At 42.2% G+C, this 15367-nt stretch overlaps 1 protein-coding gene across 1 annotated transcript in view; it reads left to right on the forward strand.

Annotated features, from left to right (window-relative positions):
- Positions 1-997: 997 nt before the first annotated feature.
- Positions 998-15367, forward strand: part of asic4a (acid-sensing (proton-gated) ion channel family member 4a) — a gene marked incomplete at its 3' end in the record, with an annotated part of 86595 nt that continues 72225 nt past the window's right edge. Inside the window, exon 1 of the mRNA XM_080498612.1 lies at positions 998-1585. Within this exon, the coding sequence (XP_080354738.1) occupies positions 1010-1585 (576 nt within the window). The 5' untranslated portion in view covers positions 998-1009. The remainder of the gene's footprint in view (positions 1586-15367) is intronic.

Here is a 15367-nt window from a genome sequence, read left to right on the forward strand (position 1 = left end):
AACTTGGAAAAGGGCTGTTAACGGCACCGAGACACACACTGTAAAGGGAAGGGACAGAGGCGGATCGATACCTGATTTCAACATCTTATTGGGATCCAGATCAGAATATACTCACCAATTCAAATTCGTCCAGGAGTCCTGTGATGCTACCATTAGTTCCTGATAAGGAAACATCGTTGTACTGCCCATCTTAATCTCTGACGGACACATTCATGCGATCAATAGTCTTTTACTTTTTTGTTCCTCAGACAAGATTGATTGCCAGGAAACGTCTTATCCTCAATTGCGCTTCTCTCGCACTCCTCATTATTGTTTCAATTAGGCATTCTCCAGGGACTCCTTTTTGGGATGGGTTTAAAATGCAATGACCTCCTGCAATTTACATCAAACAGCAGATGTCTGGCAGGACAACCTCTGACACCAACTTTATTCAGGTCAAGGAGCGAAAGCTCCATCCAAACAAGTGGATTAAGCGGGAGGAGGTCTGTCTGCGGGAAGCGTGGGGATGACCGGGGGAAGTTGCGACTCGCGCCAGTGAGGAGGAAATAATCACAATGTTACCTTCTCATGAATTATTAAGTGCCGTGTTGCTATTTTAGCCCCGACTAAAAATGCTGCATTTCTTCTGTGGTTGGTTCTGAGGCTGTGTGCAAGGGTTTTTTTTTTTTTTTTTCCTCCCTTTTTTTTTTTGACAGCTGTATTACTGCTGATAAGCGAGACTGTGTGAGCTGATCAAGTAGTGAGACAAGCATTCAGAGCAGTAGCAGCACAGCAGCAGCAGCGCTGTAGTCACTAGGAGCCGTGGCGGCAGAAGCAGCAGCAGCACTATCAGTCACAGCGCAGGCAGCAGCGAGAGCAGCAGCAGCAACAAACTCTCTCCTGTCTTTTTCTCTTCTTTCCGGAGTTCCTTCCCGCTCAGATTACAGAAGCCAAGGAAGTAGGAGGGAAGTGATCAGAGGCTGATAGCTGCCATCAAAAACAAAACCTAATCGCAGACCTGGCTGCCCCCATGCCTATCGAATTTGTTTGCAAAATCAAATTTGCAGAGGAGGATGAGAAGCAGAAAGGCAAGCAGGATGGGGACAAGGAGAGCCTGATCGAGGAGAGCTGCACACCTCCGGCCAAGGACTTGGCCGGGTTCGCTAACTCCTGCTCTCTCCATGGGATTAACCACATCTTTGTCTCTGGCCGCCTGGGCATCCGGCAGACTCTTTGGGCTCTTGCCTTTTTGACTTCACTCGCACTGTTTCTGTACCAAGCGGCTAAGTGTGCCATCTCTTACCTGGAGCACCCTCATGTCACAGCTCTCAATGAAGAGGCGACCCCCGAGATGGTTTTCCCCGCTGTGACCATCTGCAACATCAATCGCTTTCGCTTCTCCGCTCTCACCGACGCCGACATCTACCACCTGGCTAACTTGACAGGTCTGCCCCCCAAAAATAGGGACGGGCACAAACCCACTGATTTAATGTATCCTGCTCCCGACATGCAGGACATTTTCAACAGGACAGGACATCAGTTAGACGAGATGCTTATGAGCTGCAATTTCAGTGGGCAGAACTGCTCGGCCGAGGACTTCTCTGTGGTGAGTGTGTAAAAGTTTCCCAAAGTTTTGCTTTGCATGTCACTTTTAATCTTACACTTCTCAGCTATGAATCACCAGATTCATTAAAACTTTTTTTTTTTTTTTTAATTTCATAAAACAAATTCTGTTGAATAATTTCATTTCTTCACTTTACCAAGAATCTGGGAAATCTTAACTTCACAAAGTCCTGCTTGATCATGCTAAACTACTGACAAGTGTGAACCAAAACGAGCACTTAAAGGCGAGCGTGACTTGAAATTCTCTTTGTGTTGGTAGGCATCTCCAGGGGCCATGTGGTTCCCACGATACACTCCTGCATGCAAGATTCATGCCTTTTGCTCAGTCATTGAACTGTGTCTCTCCTCACGAAGTTCTAAGCAGCAACAGTGTTTCTCTTCAGCCGTGCCTGAAACAGAATCTATTGTGTCAAAGAACAAAGACTGCTCCCAGAGAGGAAAAACAGAGAGCTGTTGTATCTGGTTGTGTACTTTTCCAAGACAAACTGTGCTTTAATGCTGCCTCCAGCCCCAGAAGCCGAAAGTGCATGGCAACAAAATTGTCATCGAAAATAGCCCGGTCTCGTCTTCCTCTCTTTTCTATCGCTCCCTGTCGCTCCCACTCTCTCGTACTGACATTGCAGAGCAGCTGCCCCTCTCTCTCTCTCTCTCTCTCTCTCTCTCGCTCACTCACTCTCTTGCTCTCTTGCTCTCTCTCTCGCTCTCTCTCTCTCACTTTCTCTCTCTCTCTCTCCCTCTCTCTGAGCTCTTGTACCTTTCAGGAGGGAAGGAGTAATGCTTCTTCAACGTTGTATTTCAATCCTGCTGCTGTTAGGATTAAATATTTAAAGACAGACATACATGATTTTTGCATTAGCCAGATTGACTAAAAGGAATGAAACAATTTCCATGAGAGGGAAAGTGCGTGAGTGTGTGTGTGGAGAGAAGAGAGAAGGGATCAGGTGAAAGAAGGAGAGTTTGTGCCTGCATTCTGTGCACTATTTATTAAAGCCACTGTCCTTGCAGGAGATGGATTTCCCCATCTCTCCTGCAGGAATAGGAATATGCAATTGCTTTACTGATGATAAAGTGTGGGTGTCAAGTCTTAATAGGGCATGTTGAACATTGATATGTTCACCTTCCAGAGATCCAACGCTTCTGCCTGATCACAAAAAGCACTGTTACATTTGATCTGTCAGATTAGACTAAAGAAATAATGACTCTTTCCACTGCTTCCTGTTTGATTTGCTCGCAGCAGCCGACCGAGGTGTTTGTTTTTCTGTTGGCAGGGCAGGCTTCCACACGTAGATGTAAAATTACCTGTGACATGAAGAGGGATCCCCCTCCAAGAAAATTTTCTCAGTTGTTCAGTCAAGCGAGAGAAAATGTCATGATCCTCACGGGAGCCGAAAACTTTGACAAAATTCAGTTTGAAGCAGCAACACTACTCTGAAAGTTTACAACGTGCTTCCAGCTTGCCTGATGACAACACCGCCTGACATTTTGACACTCACTCCTCCCCGAGTACATTAATTAGCAGACAATTCTGACATCCAGGAAATGTCTGTCCCGTGTCAGTCAATGCAGCGTCCTGTAGCTCTCTTTGGACGCCGGCTGACTTCATCACAGATTAAGATCCTGTTGAAAGTTCCCTAAGCTGCTGTTTCCTCTCTGTCAGCTATGTGATCTGCATTTTCGGAGGGAGGGGCGGTTGGGGGCTGTCAGTTAGATTTGTTACAGGCTACTTGCTCCCTCCTCCCTCCTCGCATGACAAATCACTTACTGCGTCCTGGTGGGGAACACCACTGGAAGTGCATGGGGAGGACCGACTGGGAGTTGTGGAACAGGCCTGAGAACAGAATGCGAAAAGCACCAGATGCTCAGTCACACTCGCGCCTCTGCGTACACGTGGATTTTGTAACTACAAATTGCATATCGTTTGTTACAGCGGGAAAGCCATCATTAAAGGTGATGTACAATTAATCACATGCAAGCGTGCAATGACCCACATATGCGCACATACAAAGGAGTCCTACAAGAATTGGTCATTATTCTTTCTCTCACGGGGCTCTCCTTCAGGAACGGACTCACGTAATATATTTTCTTCCGATTGATCATTCAGAGAGCTGCAGTTATTTTATTTTGGTAATAGCCTCATGGATGCCGTGGCTCCTGGGTAAAATGCATGATGAAATATAATTGTGATTTTTGTTATTTCCTGACATTTTACCTTTTCTTTAAACCGACCACGCTCTGTTTGATAGACCCCTGCTGCTTTTTCTCCCTTATTCCATTCAGGAGATTTGATTTGAGCATTTCAATTAGTGGCCTTATTTAAGTATTACATTTGGATAATTAATTTAGTAAATGTTGTGTCTCAATTGTATGTTGTGAAATACAGAGATTATTTCAGACTTGTTTTTCCTTTGTTTTATAATTATTAGTTAAATTCTGGAAAGCATGATTTTGCCTTTGTGTTTACTGTTAAAAACAGTTAAATAAATAGTCTCAAGGCCAGCACAAAATTGTCTGGCTGCTCTTAATTTATTTCATTAAAAAAACACATAATTGCATTGAGGAGAAATTTGTTTTCTTTTCTTCAGCGTCGTGGACCGGCGTGATTATTTGACATAGGTAATAAGGACATTCTTTATAATTAAAGATTACATTATTGACTTGGATTAATCACTGGGGATAAAGCTGATTCAACAAGCCATGAATAAGTAGATTAATATTTTTCTTCCAGTGTAACTCTGAAGAATTGTTCATCTATTGTGTGGCACTGTCGCAGAGATGAGCAGCGAGCCCTTTGGCTTTTTTTAAACAGAGCTCTGAATTGGTTTGCTCTGACTCTCAGCTGTGTTTGCTGCTGCATTATCAGATTTTGCTCTCAGCAAGGACAGATCTCTTATGCATATATTCATGGAGATAACTAAACAGCTATAGGGTGGCATGCGAGGTGATCTATAAAAACCTGGGTTAACGGGGACAACACTGAAGAGCTCTCCGGCTGTAATTTGTCATTTCACTGACTGAAGCCTCTGTTGTGTGTTTTATAGATAATTGAATGTTTAATGGTGTAAGCCACAGATGATCCCCACCCCCCCCACACCATCACCACCCTGTCCTTCATAGCAGGATGAAATCTTGAACCACATGAATGTAAATCAATACCATGCAGAGGTGGCACAATAGGAGACCTTATTGGAAGGTGATCTTAGTAAATTCACAATCAAAAAAACGAGGAAAGGAAAGCTACAATTACTGGGCTAATAGGAAAATGCAAATAGAATGTCTTGATGTAATGAGCCACAGAATCAGTTCACACGAGTAATGTACGGCTCAAATCACAGAGGTGCCATCACACAGAGATGAGTCACCAATCACTGAACGTCTGGTACTGGTAAAACTGTTCCTACTTGGTAAAAGTAGTGGTAAGTATCTGGAAGTTTTTTTTGTTTTCTTTTTTTTCCCCAGTCAAACATTGGGTCACCCTTCGACTGCTTGCCAATCTTCCTCAGGCTCAATGCACTGTGTGAGGTACAGCTTGTTGAGCCTACGTGTCTGCGGAAAGACATGAACGTGACTGTCTGTGTGCCACAAGAAATCCATCCCCTACCTTCAACATTGTCTGCGAGTGCGGATTAAATAAAGCAGGACTTCATTTTCAGCTGGGTGTGTGTGTGTGTGTGTGTGTGTGTGTGTGTGTGTGTGTGTGTGTGTGTGTGTGTGTGTGTGTGTGTGTGTGTGTGTGTGTGTGTGTGTGTGTGTGTGTGTGTGTGTGTGTGTGTGTGTGTGTGTGTGTGTGTGTGTGAACATGTCTACATGTGCAGATGACTGTGAGAGTGACATTCACTTCCCTTGTGGGCCCAAAGTCTATGCACCCCCTTAACAACACACCCGACGGCTTCCTCCCCTCCTTCGTGCCACCCGCATTCCCCCTGGTGGAGAGTATGGGAGTGCGGGAGCGTGAAAGTGACTGGCTATCTGGACTGGCTTCATCTCCAGCAGCCTGTCAATTAGCCATCTACAGTTCCACTGCTGTGGGAGTCCCTGCAGCTTAACATGCTGTCTGATATCAGATCCACACATCCCACCCTGGAGGCCAGTGCTGAGTGGTATTACACTGCCCCGCAACACATAAACAAACAAAAACACGTAAGCTTTTCTTGTCTCTTTCTTTATTCTACCCCGCTTTCTAAATGCCAAAAAGAGAGAGAGAGAAATTGTAGCAATCCCATGTCTTATGAGGCTAAAGGGGATGACTGCTTCTTTTGCAGCCCACATCAGTCGCACTGCTCTCTCTCCCCAGCCTCTCCTCCGCTTCCTCCTCCTCGTCATCCAGGGCATCCGAGGAAGATGAATTACAGTGCAATTGGTCGACTACTCCCCCTGATATGCATCACCACTGTTTAATCAGATGAAACCCACCTGTGACCAGCCACCGGATCCCACCAAAATGCAAACAGTTTATATTTGGGAAGATTTACCTTCTCCATCACTCGCTGAGCCGGTTTTAAAACCTTTCAGCGCGCGCTCAGTTTGATGAGGAGAATCTGCGGCTCGGGGATGGCTTTTAACTCCACGATAAAGGCTTCCGATGTTGTGGTGCCACGAAGCCCCCCCCCCCCCCCCCCCCCCCCCCCCCCCCCCACCGCACCCCTCCCCCTTTCTCCAACCCCTGAGAGTCTTTTCCTCACACCGACATTTGTCTCTTTCTGACAAGTCATATACCAAGCTGTTGGTAGTGTTAATGTGGCTGCACACACACACACACACACACACACACACACACACACACACACACACACACACACACACACACACACACACACACACACACACGCATTTAGACCGCGTGTTGAGTAGATAGAATGCTTCCCCACACAAACGCACACAGGTCTCATCACCGATTGAGAGAGTTTGCTGGTGAGATTGATCATGACTCCTGACTGGGGGCCCCTCCCTTCTCTAGTCGATCAATACATCCTTCAGTCAGATTGCTTCCCTGCCCTTCCTACTCCAAGCCTGGTGTGACTAATTATCTTGTGCCTGTGTTTTGGGTCTCAGTCTCAGTTGCATTTGTTTAATGCAAGCATAGCTGGTGAAGAATTTGATCTTTCGCACAACATATCTATTTGTTTCAGTGGAGATCTCGCTCCCAGCCAATCAATGTACAGTGTCTACCTTTTCCCTGAAGGGTACTGAAATTATCGAACAATATTAAATGACTCACTGTCTGTCGTGGCCAGACATTGTTTCATAACAAAATGGAAAGTCGAATGCGTTTTATTTTTTGCATGCCCTCTGAAAAAGGAAAAGTACCACCTAATGAAAAGGAGACTTGGTGAAATTGTATCTTCAGGCTTGATCAAATTAAATAGAAATCTTAGGATCGAGTAAAACTTCAATTAGTTCCTGCAAATGAAGCCATGTGTGTGACATGTCGGGTGTGTAATGGCACATTTAAGTCGATTTTTTTTTCTTTCTATCTGCTCACTTCCCCTATCACAGATGTTCTCCATATTAACCATGCTTTGTACTAACCATTGCAATTTCAAGTGCAGTATCTCCATATTAGTAGTCTGAAAGACTTCATTTGCTGCTATTCTTCTTCAGGGACCCCATCAAACAAATACATCTCAACTCAAGCCACAGTATTGATATTATTCCACAGGATTTTATTAAAAAAGGACTCATTACCCAGCATATTTAGGGTATTATTTTATTCGTGAACATATACATTTTCTTCTTAAACATATAGTTCACTCAAACTCAATTTAAATTTCTAAAGTGTTCTTGGACTCCTGTCATAATAAAGCATTTTCCTTAACACTTCACAGTGATGATGAACAGCACTCACTGTGCAGATCACTGTGATTATGAAAGTCTGTGGCCGCGCACACTTTAAATATACACTTGTCTTCTTAGCTGCCAATGTGAGCTTTTTATTTTGTCATCTTTCCCGGGCTCTGAATACATTAGTGCAAATTCCTCTGAAAAATTAACCAGACTTGCTTTTAGGCTGCCACATAATGGGTTCGTGCTTCTTCATTCCCCTCACTCGTGAGGTTTAATTACTTTGTGAGAGATAGCACAAGTGGGTGGACAAAAAAATAGAGACACCTTACAGAGTAGCTCGGTTCCATACAACACTGTTATGATCACAGCTGACAACTAAACTACATTGTCAATACATGTGTTTTTTAGGGGTTTTTTGGCGGGGGGGTTGTTTTCGAACTGGGCAGCCATGACTTTTTTCTGTAGTCCTCTTTCCTTTAAGCAACTGGCAAAATGGGCTAATCCATTCACACATGTAAGAAGGTAAATATCACTCACAGAAGGAGTTTGCAATCATGGACTTAAGCAACAAAATTAGCAGCTTCAACAAGAGAGAATTGTGCAGAATAATTTTGAACTCAGACCAAAAACTATCAAAGTTAAAAGCTTAATTTCATTTGGAAGCTCTTTATAGATTCCAGTAGAAAGAAAACTTGAGAGAGAAAAAAATCAGTAAACACATCACAATCTATGTGGTGAGTACAAGTTCAAAGTTAGAGAGTGAAAAAGTACTAATGTCGCACCAAACAATGTCAGCTCTATAGCGCATGGGAGATAAAGTTGGATCCCTGTGCTTCAGTAAGGCTGCTCTGGTCGGAGCAGAGTGCACTGTGTATAATGGAGCATTACCTGTGGTGGCTTTATGGTAAATCAAAGCTGTCTGGCAGATTATGTAAAATGCTGGCCTTCAAGAGGATTTCTGAGCAAAGCTCAACCCAAAAATGTATGATGCCCAGTGCTGCGCCGGTATAGTGCTTTCAGTTTGGGGTAAAACTGAGGTCAAACACATTTCTATATAAAACAGGAAAACAAAGATGCAAGATCGATGTGGTTGAAACTACAAAAAAAGCACAACTGCTGGGGTGAGTCTGTCGGTTAGATTACCTTTGTGGAGGCATTTCCGAGGTTGTGTTTGCAGTGTAGGAACATGACAAACACCGTACGATGCATTGTTCTGCAGGTTCGCTCATTGTTTGCAGATCCTGTGTTGCTGATACCCCAAATAGATTTGAAAAGAAATTAAAGCCATCGTGACTTGGATGAAAATGTCAGTCAGCTCCAATTTGGCCGATGGAAATCGCATACAGCACAAATGTCATGGTGAATATTTACCCCTGGCACAGTCTGAACATGAGGGCCTCGTCTGTCCGCTTGGCTGGACACTTGGCCCTTATTCTGAATTATGTCTAATGTCACACACTTGGCTTTGCCCTGCAATGCTGTTTGGAAGTTTATTATCACATACACAACGTTGTCAGCGCGAACATGGTTTTTAACATCCTCTTCCTGTATGTTTTGCTTTGTCCTCTCTCCACTGTGGGCTACAGTTAATGCAAACCAGGTTGGAAGTCTTGTACATAAACACTGAGTTGCCATGACAGGTGTGATATTTTGTCTAGATCGACACGAATTTGTGGTCTAAAGCACCTGAGCAGGCCTTCATCTATGATGATGTTTGGCGTGCCTTGTGGCTTCCTCTTGGGACCTCCATGCAATGATTTGTCAAATAGGGCTTCAGGGCTGGCTCACCAGCAAAAGCACTAAATGCTTTTTCCCTCCCCGGTATTTTTTTTTTCCCTGCTGTGCAATGTTCTTAGCTTATATTGTGTTACTTAATATTGTACACCATGCTTATGGAACTATATGCTGTGATGGGGGATGTTGAATAATTCACACTAATGCTTTCATCATGTCAGTAGTTCCTACAGGAGTTCATATGACCACTGCATGACCTCTTTACGGCACTGTTAGCTACTTTATTCACAAGACAAATAAATTAAAATCCTGATCATTTTGGTTGTTCAGGTATCTTCAGTCTTTACAGTATGGGAAGTATGTGAATATTTTAGCCAGAGCTATCTGGGGTACGTATAATACAGTACAACCAACATACAGTATGGTCTGAGCTGATCTCCAGTTGTAGTGTACATTTGAGTTCAGATCTTAACATTTTTTGCATGTACAGAATTTAACCAAACATACCAATTATAATTGTGTAATTCATAGAAGCTTCTCTCAAGTCACTCACAGAAACTTTTTAGACTGGAGAGCATATGACAAACTGCTGTAAAGTCACGTCTGACAATATTTTGATTTTGGGCTGACAGCACATTGTTGACAGCTCTTCTCTGTAGCTGCCCGAGCTAACGTTAGTGCCGCGCTGACAGGAGACGCTATTTCACAGCTCCTGGAAGTCCCGATTGAAAACTTCTGTTGTGATGAAACGGCGAAGTGATGTTCTTAAAAGTTGAAGTGGGAGATTCCAACAACTCTCTGCTGTCACTTACACTTGACAGCTGGAAGTAGTGGATCTTCACTCAAATCAATGAGAGGCTGTCACTGTCATCGTTTCTGTATTGGAGAAGTCTGCATAGCGGCAAAAACACACAACCCAGATTTTGTTATGATTCGGTTCATCTCGAGGAAAATTGGTCAGATTATTGCACTCAGCTATGATCTGTGATGATTTAATATTTTAAGCAAACTAAAGCTTAATTTCACACAATTTGTGGACTCTTAAAGGTATAATTAACATCTGTTTCCAAGTTCAAATTAGTAAAATCCTCTTCGGGAGACAACCACTGTCTTTAAGAATCTATTTCGTCATCCACCTCAGAACATGGCAGCATGTACAGAAACAACATGCAAACTTTGCCTAGAACGGTCCTGAAGCCTGTCAAATGAGAATATGGCTGTGTGTTTTTCATTTTTTTTGTTTGTGTGTCGTCCTGTTATAAACTGTCCAGAGTGTAACCTGCCTCCACCATTAGTCAGCTGGGATCCGCTGCAGTGCCCCGCGAAACTAAACTGAATAAAGTGGTGGAGAAGATGGATGGACTCTACATTATTTTCACCAAAAACGAGCCGACTATTGTGTGCCATCAAAGCACATTCATGATAGTTTGAAATTCTGTTTCAGATCACAAATAGTAAAAAATTTACAGGAATAAAATAGAAGTTAAAGGTAAAATGGAGTAAAAAATATAAATAAGGCACAATCTAAGATACGCAGACGATACACAGTGTTTACATAATAACGATATTGCAAATAAACAAATAAAGCTAGTCATTTGTCTAAAAACTAGGAGCATCTTCTTTAGGAACATTATATATGAAACAATGTATGTGGAAGAGCATTTTATCACATTTCTGAGACATTCTTTTTCTGTAATAAAAACAAGCTTTTCCATGTATTGAACTGCGACCGCCTACCTCACAGGACTGCCCTCGCTCTGAGACACAATATGTTCATGTCTTGTTTGGGTACTGCAGGGCCATTAAATCGTTCACCTGTTGTTAGCAGCGTCATCGTCTGGCTCTGTCCTTGTTGACAAAATACTTGACCTTCAGGTGGAGCGAAATGTCATCTGATTCAGCACCGCCCAGTTTGAATTGCCACCACTCATTTTGTCATCCATGCATTACATTTTGGTTTGCAGAAGTCAAAGCAAATGCATTACAGTGACAGTAAAATGACAGTAGAGAGCCTGTTTTCAAAGAGCACAATCACACACATGGAGCTTTCTAATATAATTTCGATCCACCGTTTGAATAGCTGGATATTTATGTGCGTCTGCTCCAGTGTGCTTATGAAGAAGATGAAAAGTGATGGATGTTTATTACATGGCGTTTCAGGGCTCGGATCATTCGGAAGTCAAATAGATGTGAAACATCATGACCTCCTTTGCCCTGCATGACAGTGGCACCACATTTATACACTACAAATCCTTCAAGTGGCATTCATGCTGAAAACTGTGATTTTATCCAGAATGACAGAGTGAAGCCATGGTGCACTGAAGTCGTGAAACATTAAAGACAATATGGTGAATTACTCTATCATCATACAAGAATAATGAAATGTTTCCTTCGCTTTTAGAAAACACACGTGTCTGTGCTCCTTCCTTATTGGCTTGACTACCTTCTCCAATCCGTGGAACACAAATGAAGTTGCGCCATTGGCCGACCATATGGCATGCTTTCTTGTCAGCATTTAAAATTAAAAGCCCTCAATTCACTTTAAAAGCCCTTTAGGATGTCATGCATGCTCCAGCCATAGATTTGACTTTACAGAGTCGTTGTCAGAGTAGGCTTTTGTGTGGGGAAATGTCTGTGAAGCTATATTTACTTCCAGGTTTTCATGACCCCTCCTCACTCGATTGCTAAGTCACTGTCAGGCATGTGTGCTTGAACAAGCATGTAACTGTAGTCATGTTCTCCAACGGTGTTGTCAAGATTAATTTGGTGTTTTCCTAATGCATGCTAATGAGAAAGTTGTGTGCATTTGATTGTCAATAATGTGAAATACGGCTCTGCTCCCTAAATGCTGGCTCCGTTCAATATCCTATTAAAGCTGAATCACAGATAACTTGGCGCGCATCAGGAAAGCAATCTGAAATTTGTGCTGACATTGATCCAGCAGGAAGGAGACCTATTGCTCCGATTAACACTGTTGCCCCAGGAGAGGAGTCCCTTGGACATTAATAGCCCACTGTCCTAGATTTTACTTAGACCATATAAAACGCTTTTATTTATGAGACACATGCTGGCAAAGCATCGTGGACATGGAGCTCCCCGCCCTGGGAGCTGTGTTGTTGATCACAGCCTGTTTCATTTTCAGGTAATACCCTGACTATTTTTCTTATCTGTTAGCATAACTTATTTGCTGTTTGTGCAATATTTTAAAGATTACTCTGCAGCACATATATAAATCTCAACCTTGGTGTTATTAAAGCAGCCACTGTTGCACTGGGAGACATTTGAAGATGCTGAGAGCTCTGTTCTCACAGTTGGTAGATGACCTCAATGTGATGCCCACAGGGTTACATATACGTGGACAAAAGTGTATGCGATTGACATCAAATAAACTGATATTCATGCTCACAATGTGATATAAAGGGTACTTGACTAAAAGTTGTTTGATTTAAGCATTAGTTTAAAAAAAATTAAGGTTTTCAGGCAGAATTCAACTATTATGGATTTCTTTGAAGAACCCGGGTATACAGTAATATTATGTACGATAAAGTAATATTATGTAGGATATACCATTAGCATAGAATAGTGAATGGATGTTATACCAACATTAAGTGTCCAGATGTTTTATACCATCACTGGATGATATAAATGTAGAAATGTGTATGCCAAGAGGGGGTTTAGGTGTTTGGATTGCTCATTAAGTAGATGTGGGAGGCTCATGTGGTGAATCCCAAGGTCAGAGGTGCAATTCCCCTTTGTGCTTATCCATGTGCCAAAGGGTCTTTGGGCATGACACTGTACCTCAAGTCACTCCCAGTGGTAGGAGAGTATTTTGCCCTGGAGCTGCTTTGCCTTTGGTGTATTAGTGTGTGCTTGCACGTGACTGAGCAAGTGAATAGCGTTGAGACAAGTGAAGCAGTAATAACTGCTCTATATGGGTGTATTAATATTGCATTCCTAATTTAACGCAAACTGTGATGTGCTTCCTGCACCAAATCCCATGGCATGTTAACTTTGTAGTCAAAACCTGTTCCTTATGCCTTCATAGACTTATCACAGTGGGGTTCCTGTTCATTTCATGCACAGTGTGGACGACTGCAATCCACTATTTACATGTACAGAACAGATCACTTAGAGTATACATACATTACAGAAAAGAACAAGGAAACAAGAACTGTATCACATGTGTGTGAGCAGTTTTCTTTGGATTCCTACTGAATTTTCTAAATGTATTATAAGATTACCGTATTGGTCCGAATGCAGGACAATCCTGATTAAAAGACGACCTCCTAATTTTACAAGGTTCATAGTTCGAAAAGGTTTTAACGACCACATGGTTTTTTTTAAATAAGTATATTGATTATTTTTGAAGCCCAAGCTGCTCATAAACATGTATCATGGATTTAGTAACAAAGGGGTAGTATTAAAAAATTTAACTTTTGAATCTCTAAAAATACCTTTACTTAGAAGATTAGATTGGGCTAAGAATCACTCATCATGATATAGTTTGGATAGTTAAGCTCTGTAATTTATGAATTAATAGTACTTTACCGTAAGGTTTCCTGGGACATATTACATTAACATTTGGTTTTTTTTCTGCTTTCTGCAGATATTTTAATGTAATTTTGGCCTTGTTGCTATTGTCGTCTACCTCTTCCTTTTTCTCTTCAATTTTGCTTCTTCAAAAAAATTCATAAGCAACTTGTTTTGACATACAAGTAAATTAGTTTTTTTAATTAATTTATTTATTTAAGTCGACAGTTTTTCAAAACAAATCTTCTGAAAATCAATCTGTATGTGTAGGATTTGTACATTTCATAGTTTCAAAATGTAAAAGTAACTGTTCAAATACAACCAATTATCATTTCTTACCGTCTATGGTCAGATGTTGCTGATGAAATGCTTGGCTCATTAGCAAAACTGACGGTGATTGTTTAGGTGTGTTGCCGTGGAAACCTGAGCCTGTGAGCGGAATGGTGATGCGTTCACACAGGCGAGGACAAAGTGTGCATCCCTGCTGTTGGTGGGTCAGTGTCAGGTGGCCTGGTTGTCCAGCTGAGCCCGGGGAGCAATATAGTGCAGTTACAGCAGGTGTTTGCTAATTCACTAATTTATCACCAGTGCTCTTCCTGTTCAGTAAAGGATTCAGGCTGAAGGGCTCAGGTGGCAAAGCGGGGGACTTGTCCAAACCCAGGGTTCGCGGTGCAATCCCCACCTCCGCCTGTCCGCGTGCCAAAGGTGCTTGGAGAAGACGTCAAACCCCAAATTGCTGAAAATGGTGCAGAGCAGTTTCTGTCTACTGGACTGTGAAAGAGGGACTAATTGTTAAAACAATTACTGGTTATGTTAAGCACTTTGGTAATGCTGAAGTGATGAAGTAATGCGCTATATGATTGAAGTACACATGTCCTTGTGCCTAAAAGGATCCAATCGCCAAGGTGGCACAAATTATGAATACACTCACAGGCTTGAGAGATGAGAAACTGAGTGTGAAATCTGTTCATACCATCTGTAAGTCCGCAAAATGCCAGGGGATAAAGACGACACCCTGCTCTCATGTGAAACAACATCTTGTAATTTAATTCAAGATTGCAAATTATAAGAATATAGCTCAAGTGTAATTTTTTTTAGTAGACAGAGGAATTGCAAGACATTTTTTAGGCTTTCTTTTGTTTTGATTTTTGCAACCTTTGTCTTTCAGAAGCTTAATAATTAGTATTTTCAAACAGTGTTGTTGAAAGCCGACTCCCATTGGACTCCAATCCCCTCCTTTCTAAGCTGCGTTTCAAGATGTTTGAAGATTTGGCATTTAAGGTGCCCTCAACACCAGACTGAGCATTTGAACATGGGAAGGTTTGAATTTTTTGCTCACAGTTTCTTCGTGTTTGAGAATGATCTCAGACGCAGCTAATGGGTGTCTCGACACATTTTAAACACTGTGAGCGAACATCTGTAAAATGCCAGGGACCCTTTCTAAATGTGCCAATTATTTGAATACCAGATGCCTGGGTGCTGCTGCAGTTTAATGCCAACTCAAGGGAGGACGCTGTAATTACACCCACTCGAAATGTGATTGTCTGATCTTACAACGCGATGAAACGTATGTAACATGCGTCCGAGCTGAAAGTGACTAATAGCTCATCCATTAGCCAACCGCAGGAGCTGGAAGAAAGGAAACGACAGATCTTTGTTTTCTTTCTTCTTCTTCTCCTTTTTTTTAAAACTGTGGTCTCATGCATTTAATTATAAACAC

Source organism: Blennius ocellaris (assembly GCF_963422515.1).
Source record: "Blennius ocellaris genome assembly, chromosome: 6".
NCBI classification, from domain to species: Eukaryota; Metazoa; Chordata; class Actinopteri; order Blenniiformes; family Blenniidae; genus Blennius; species Blennius ocellaris.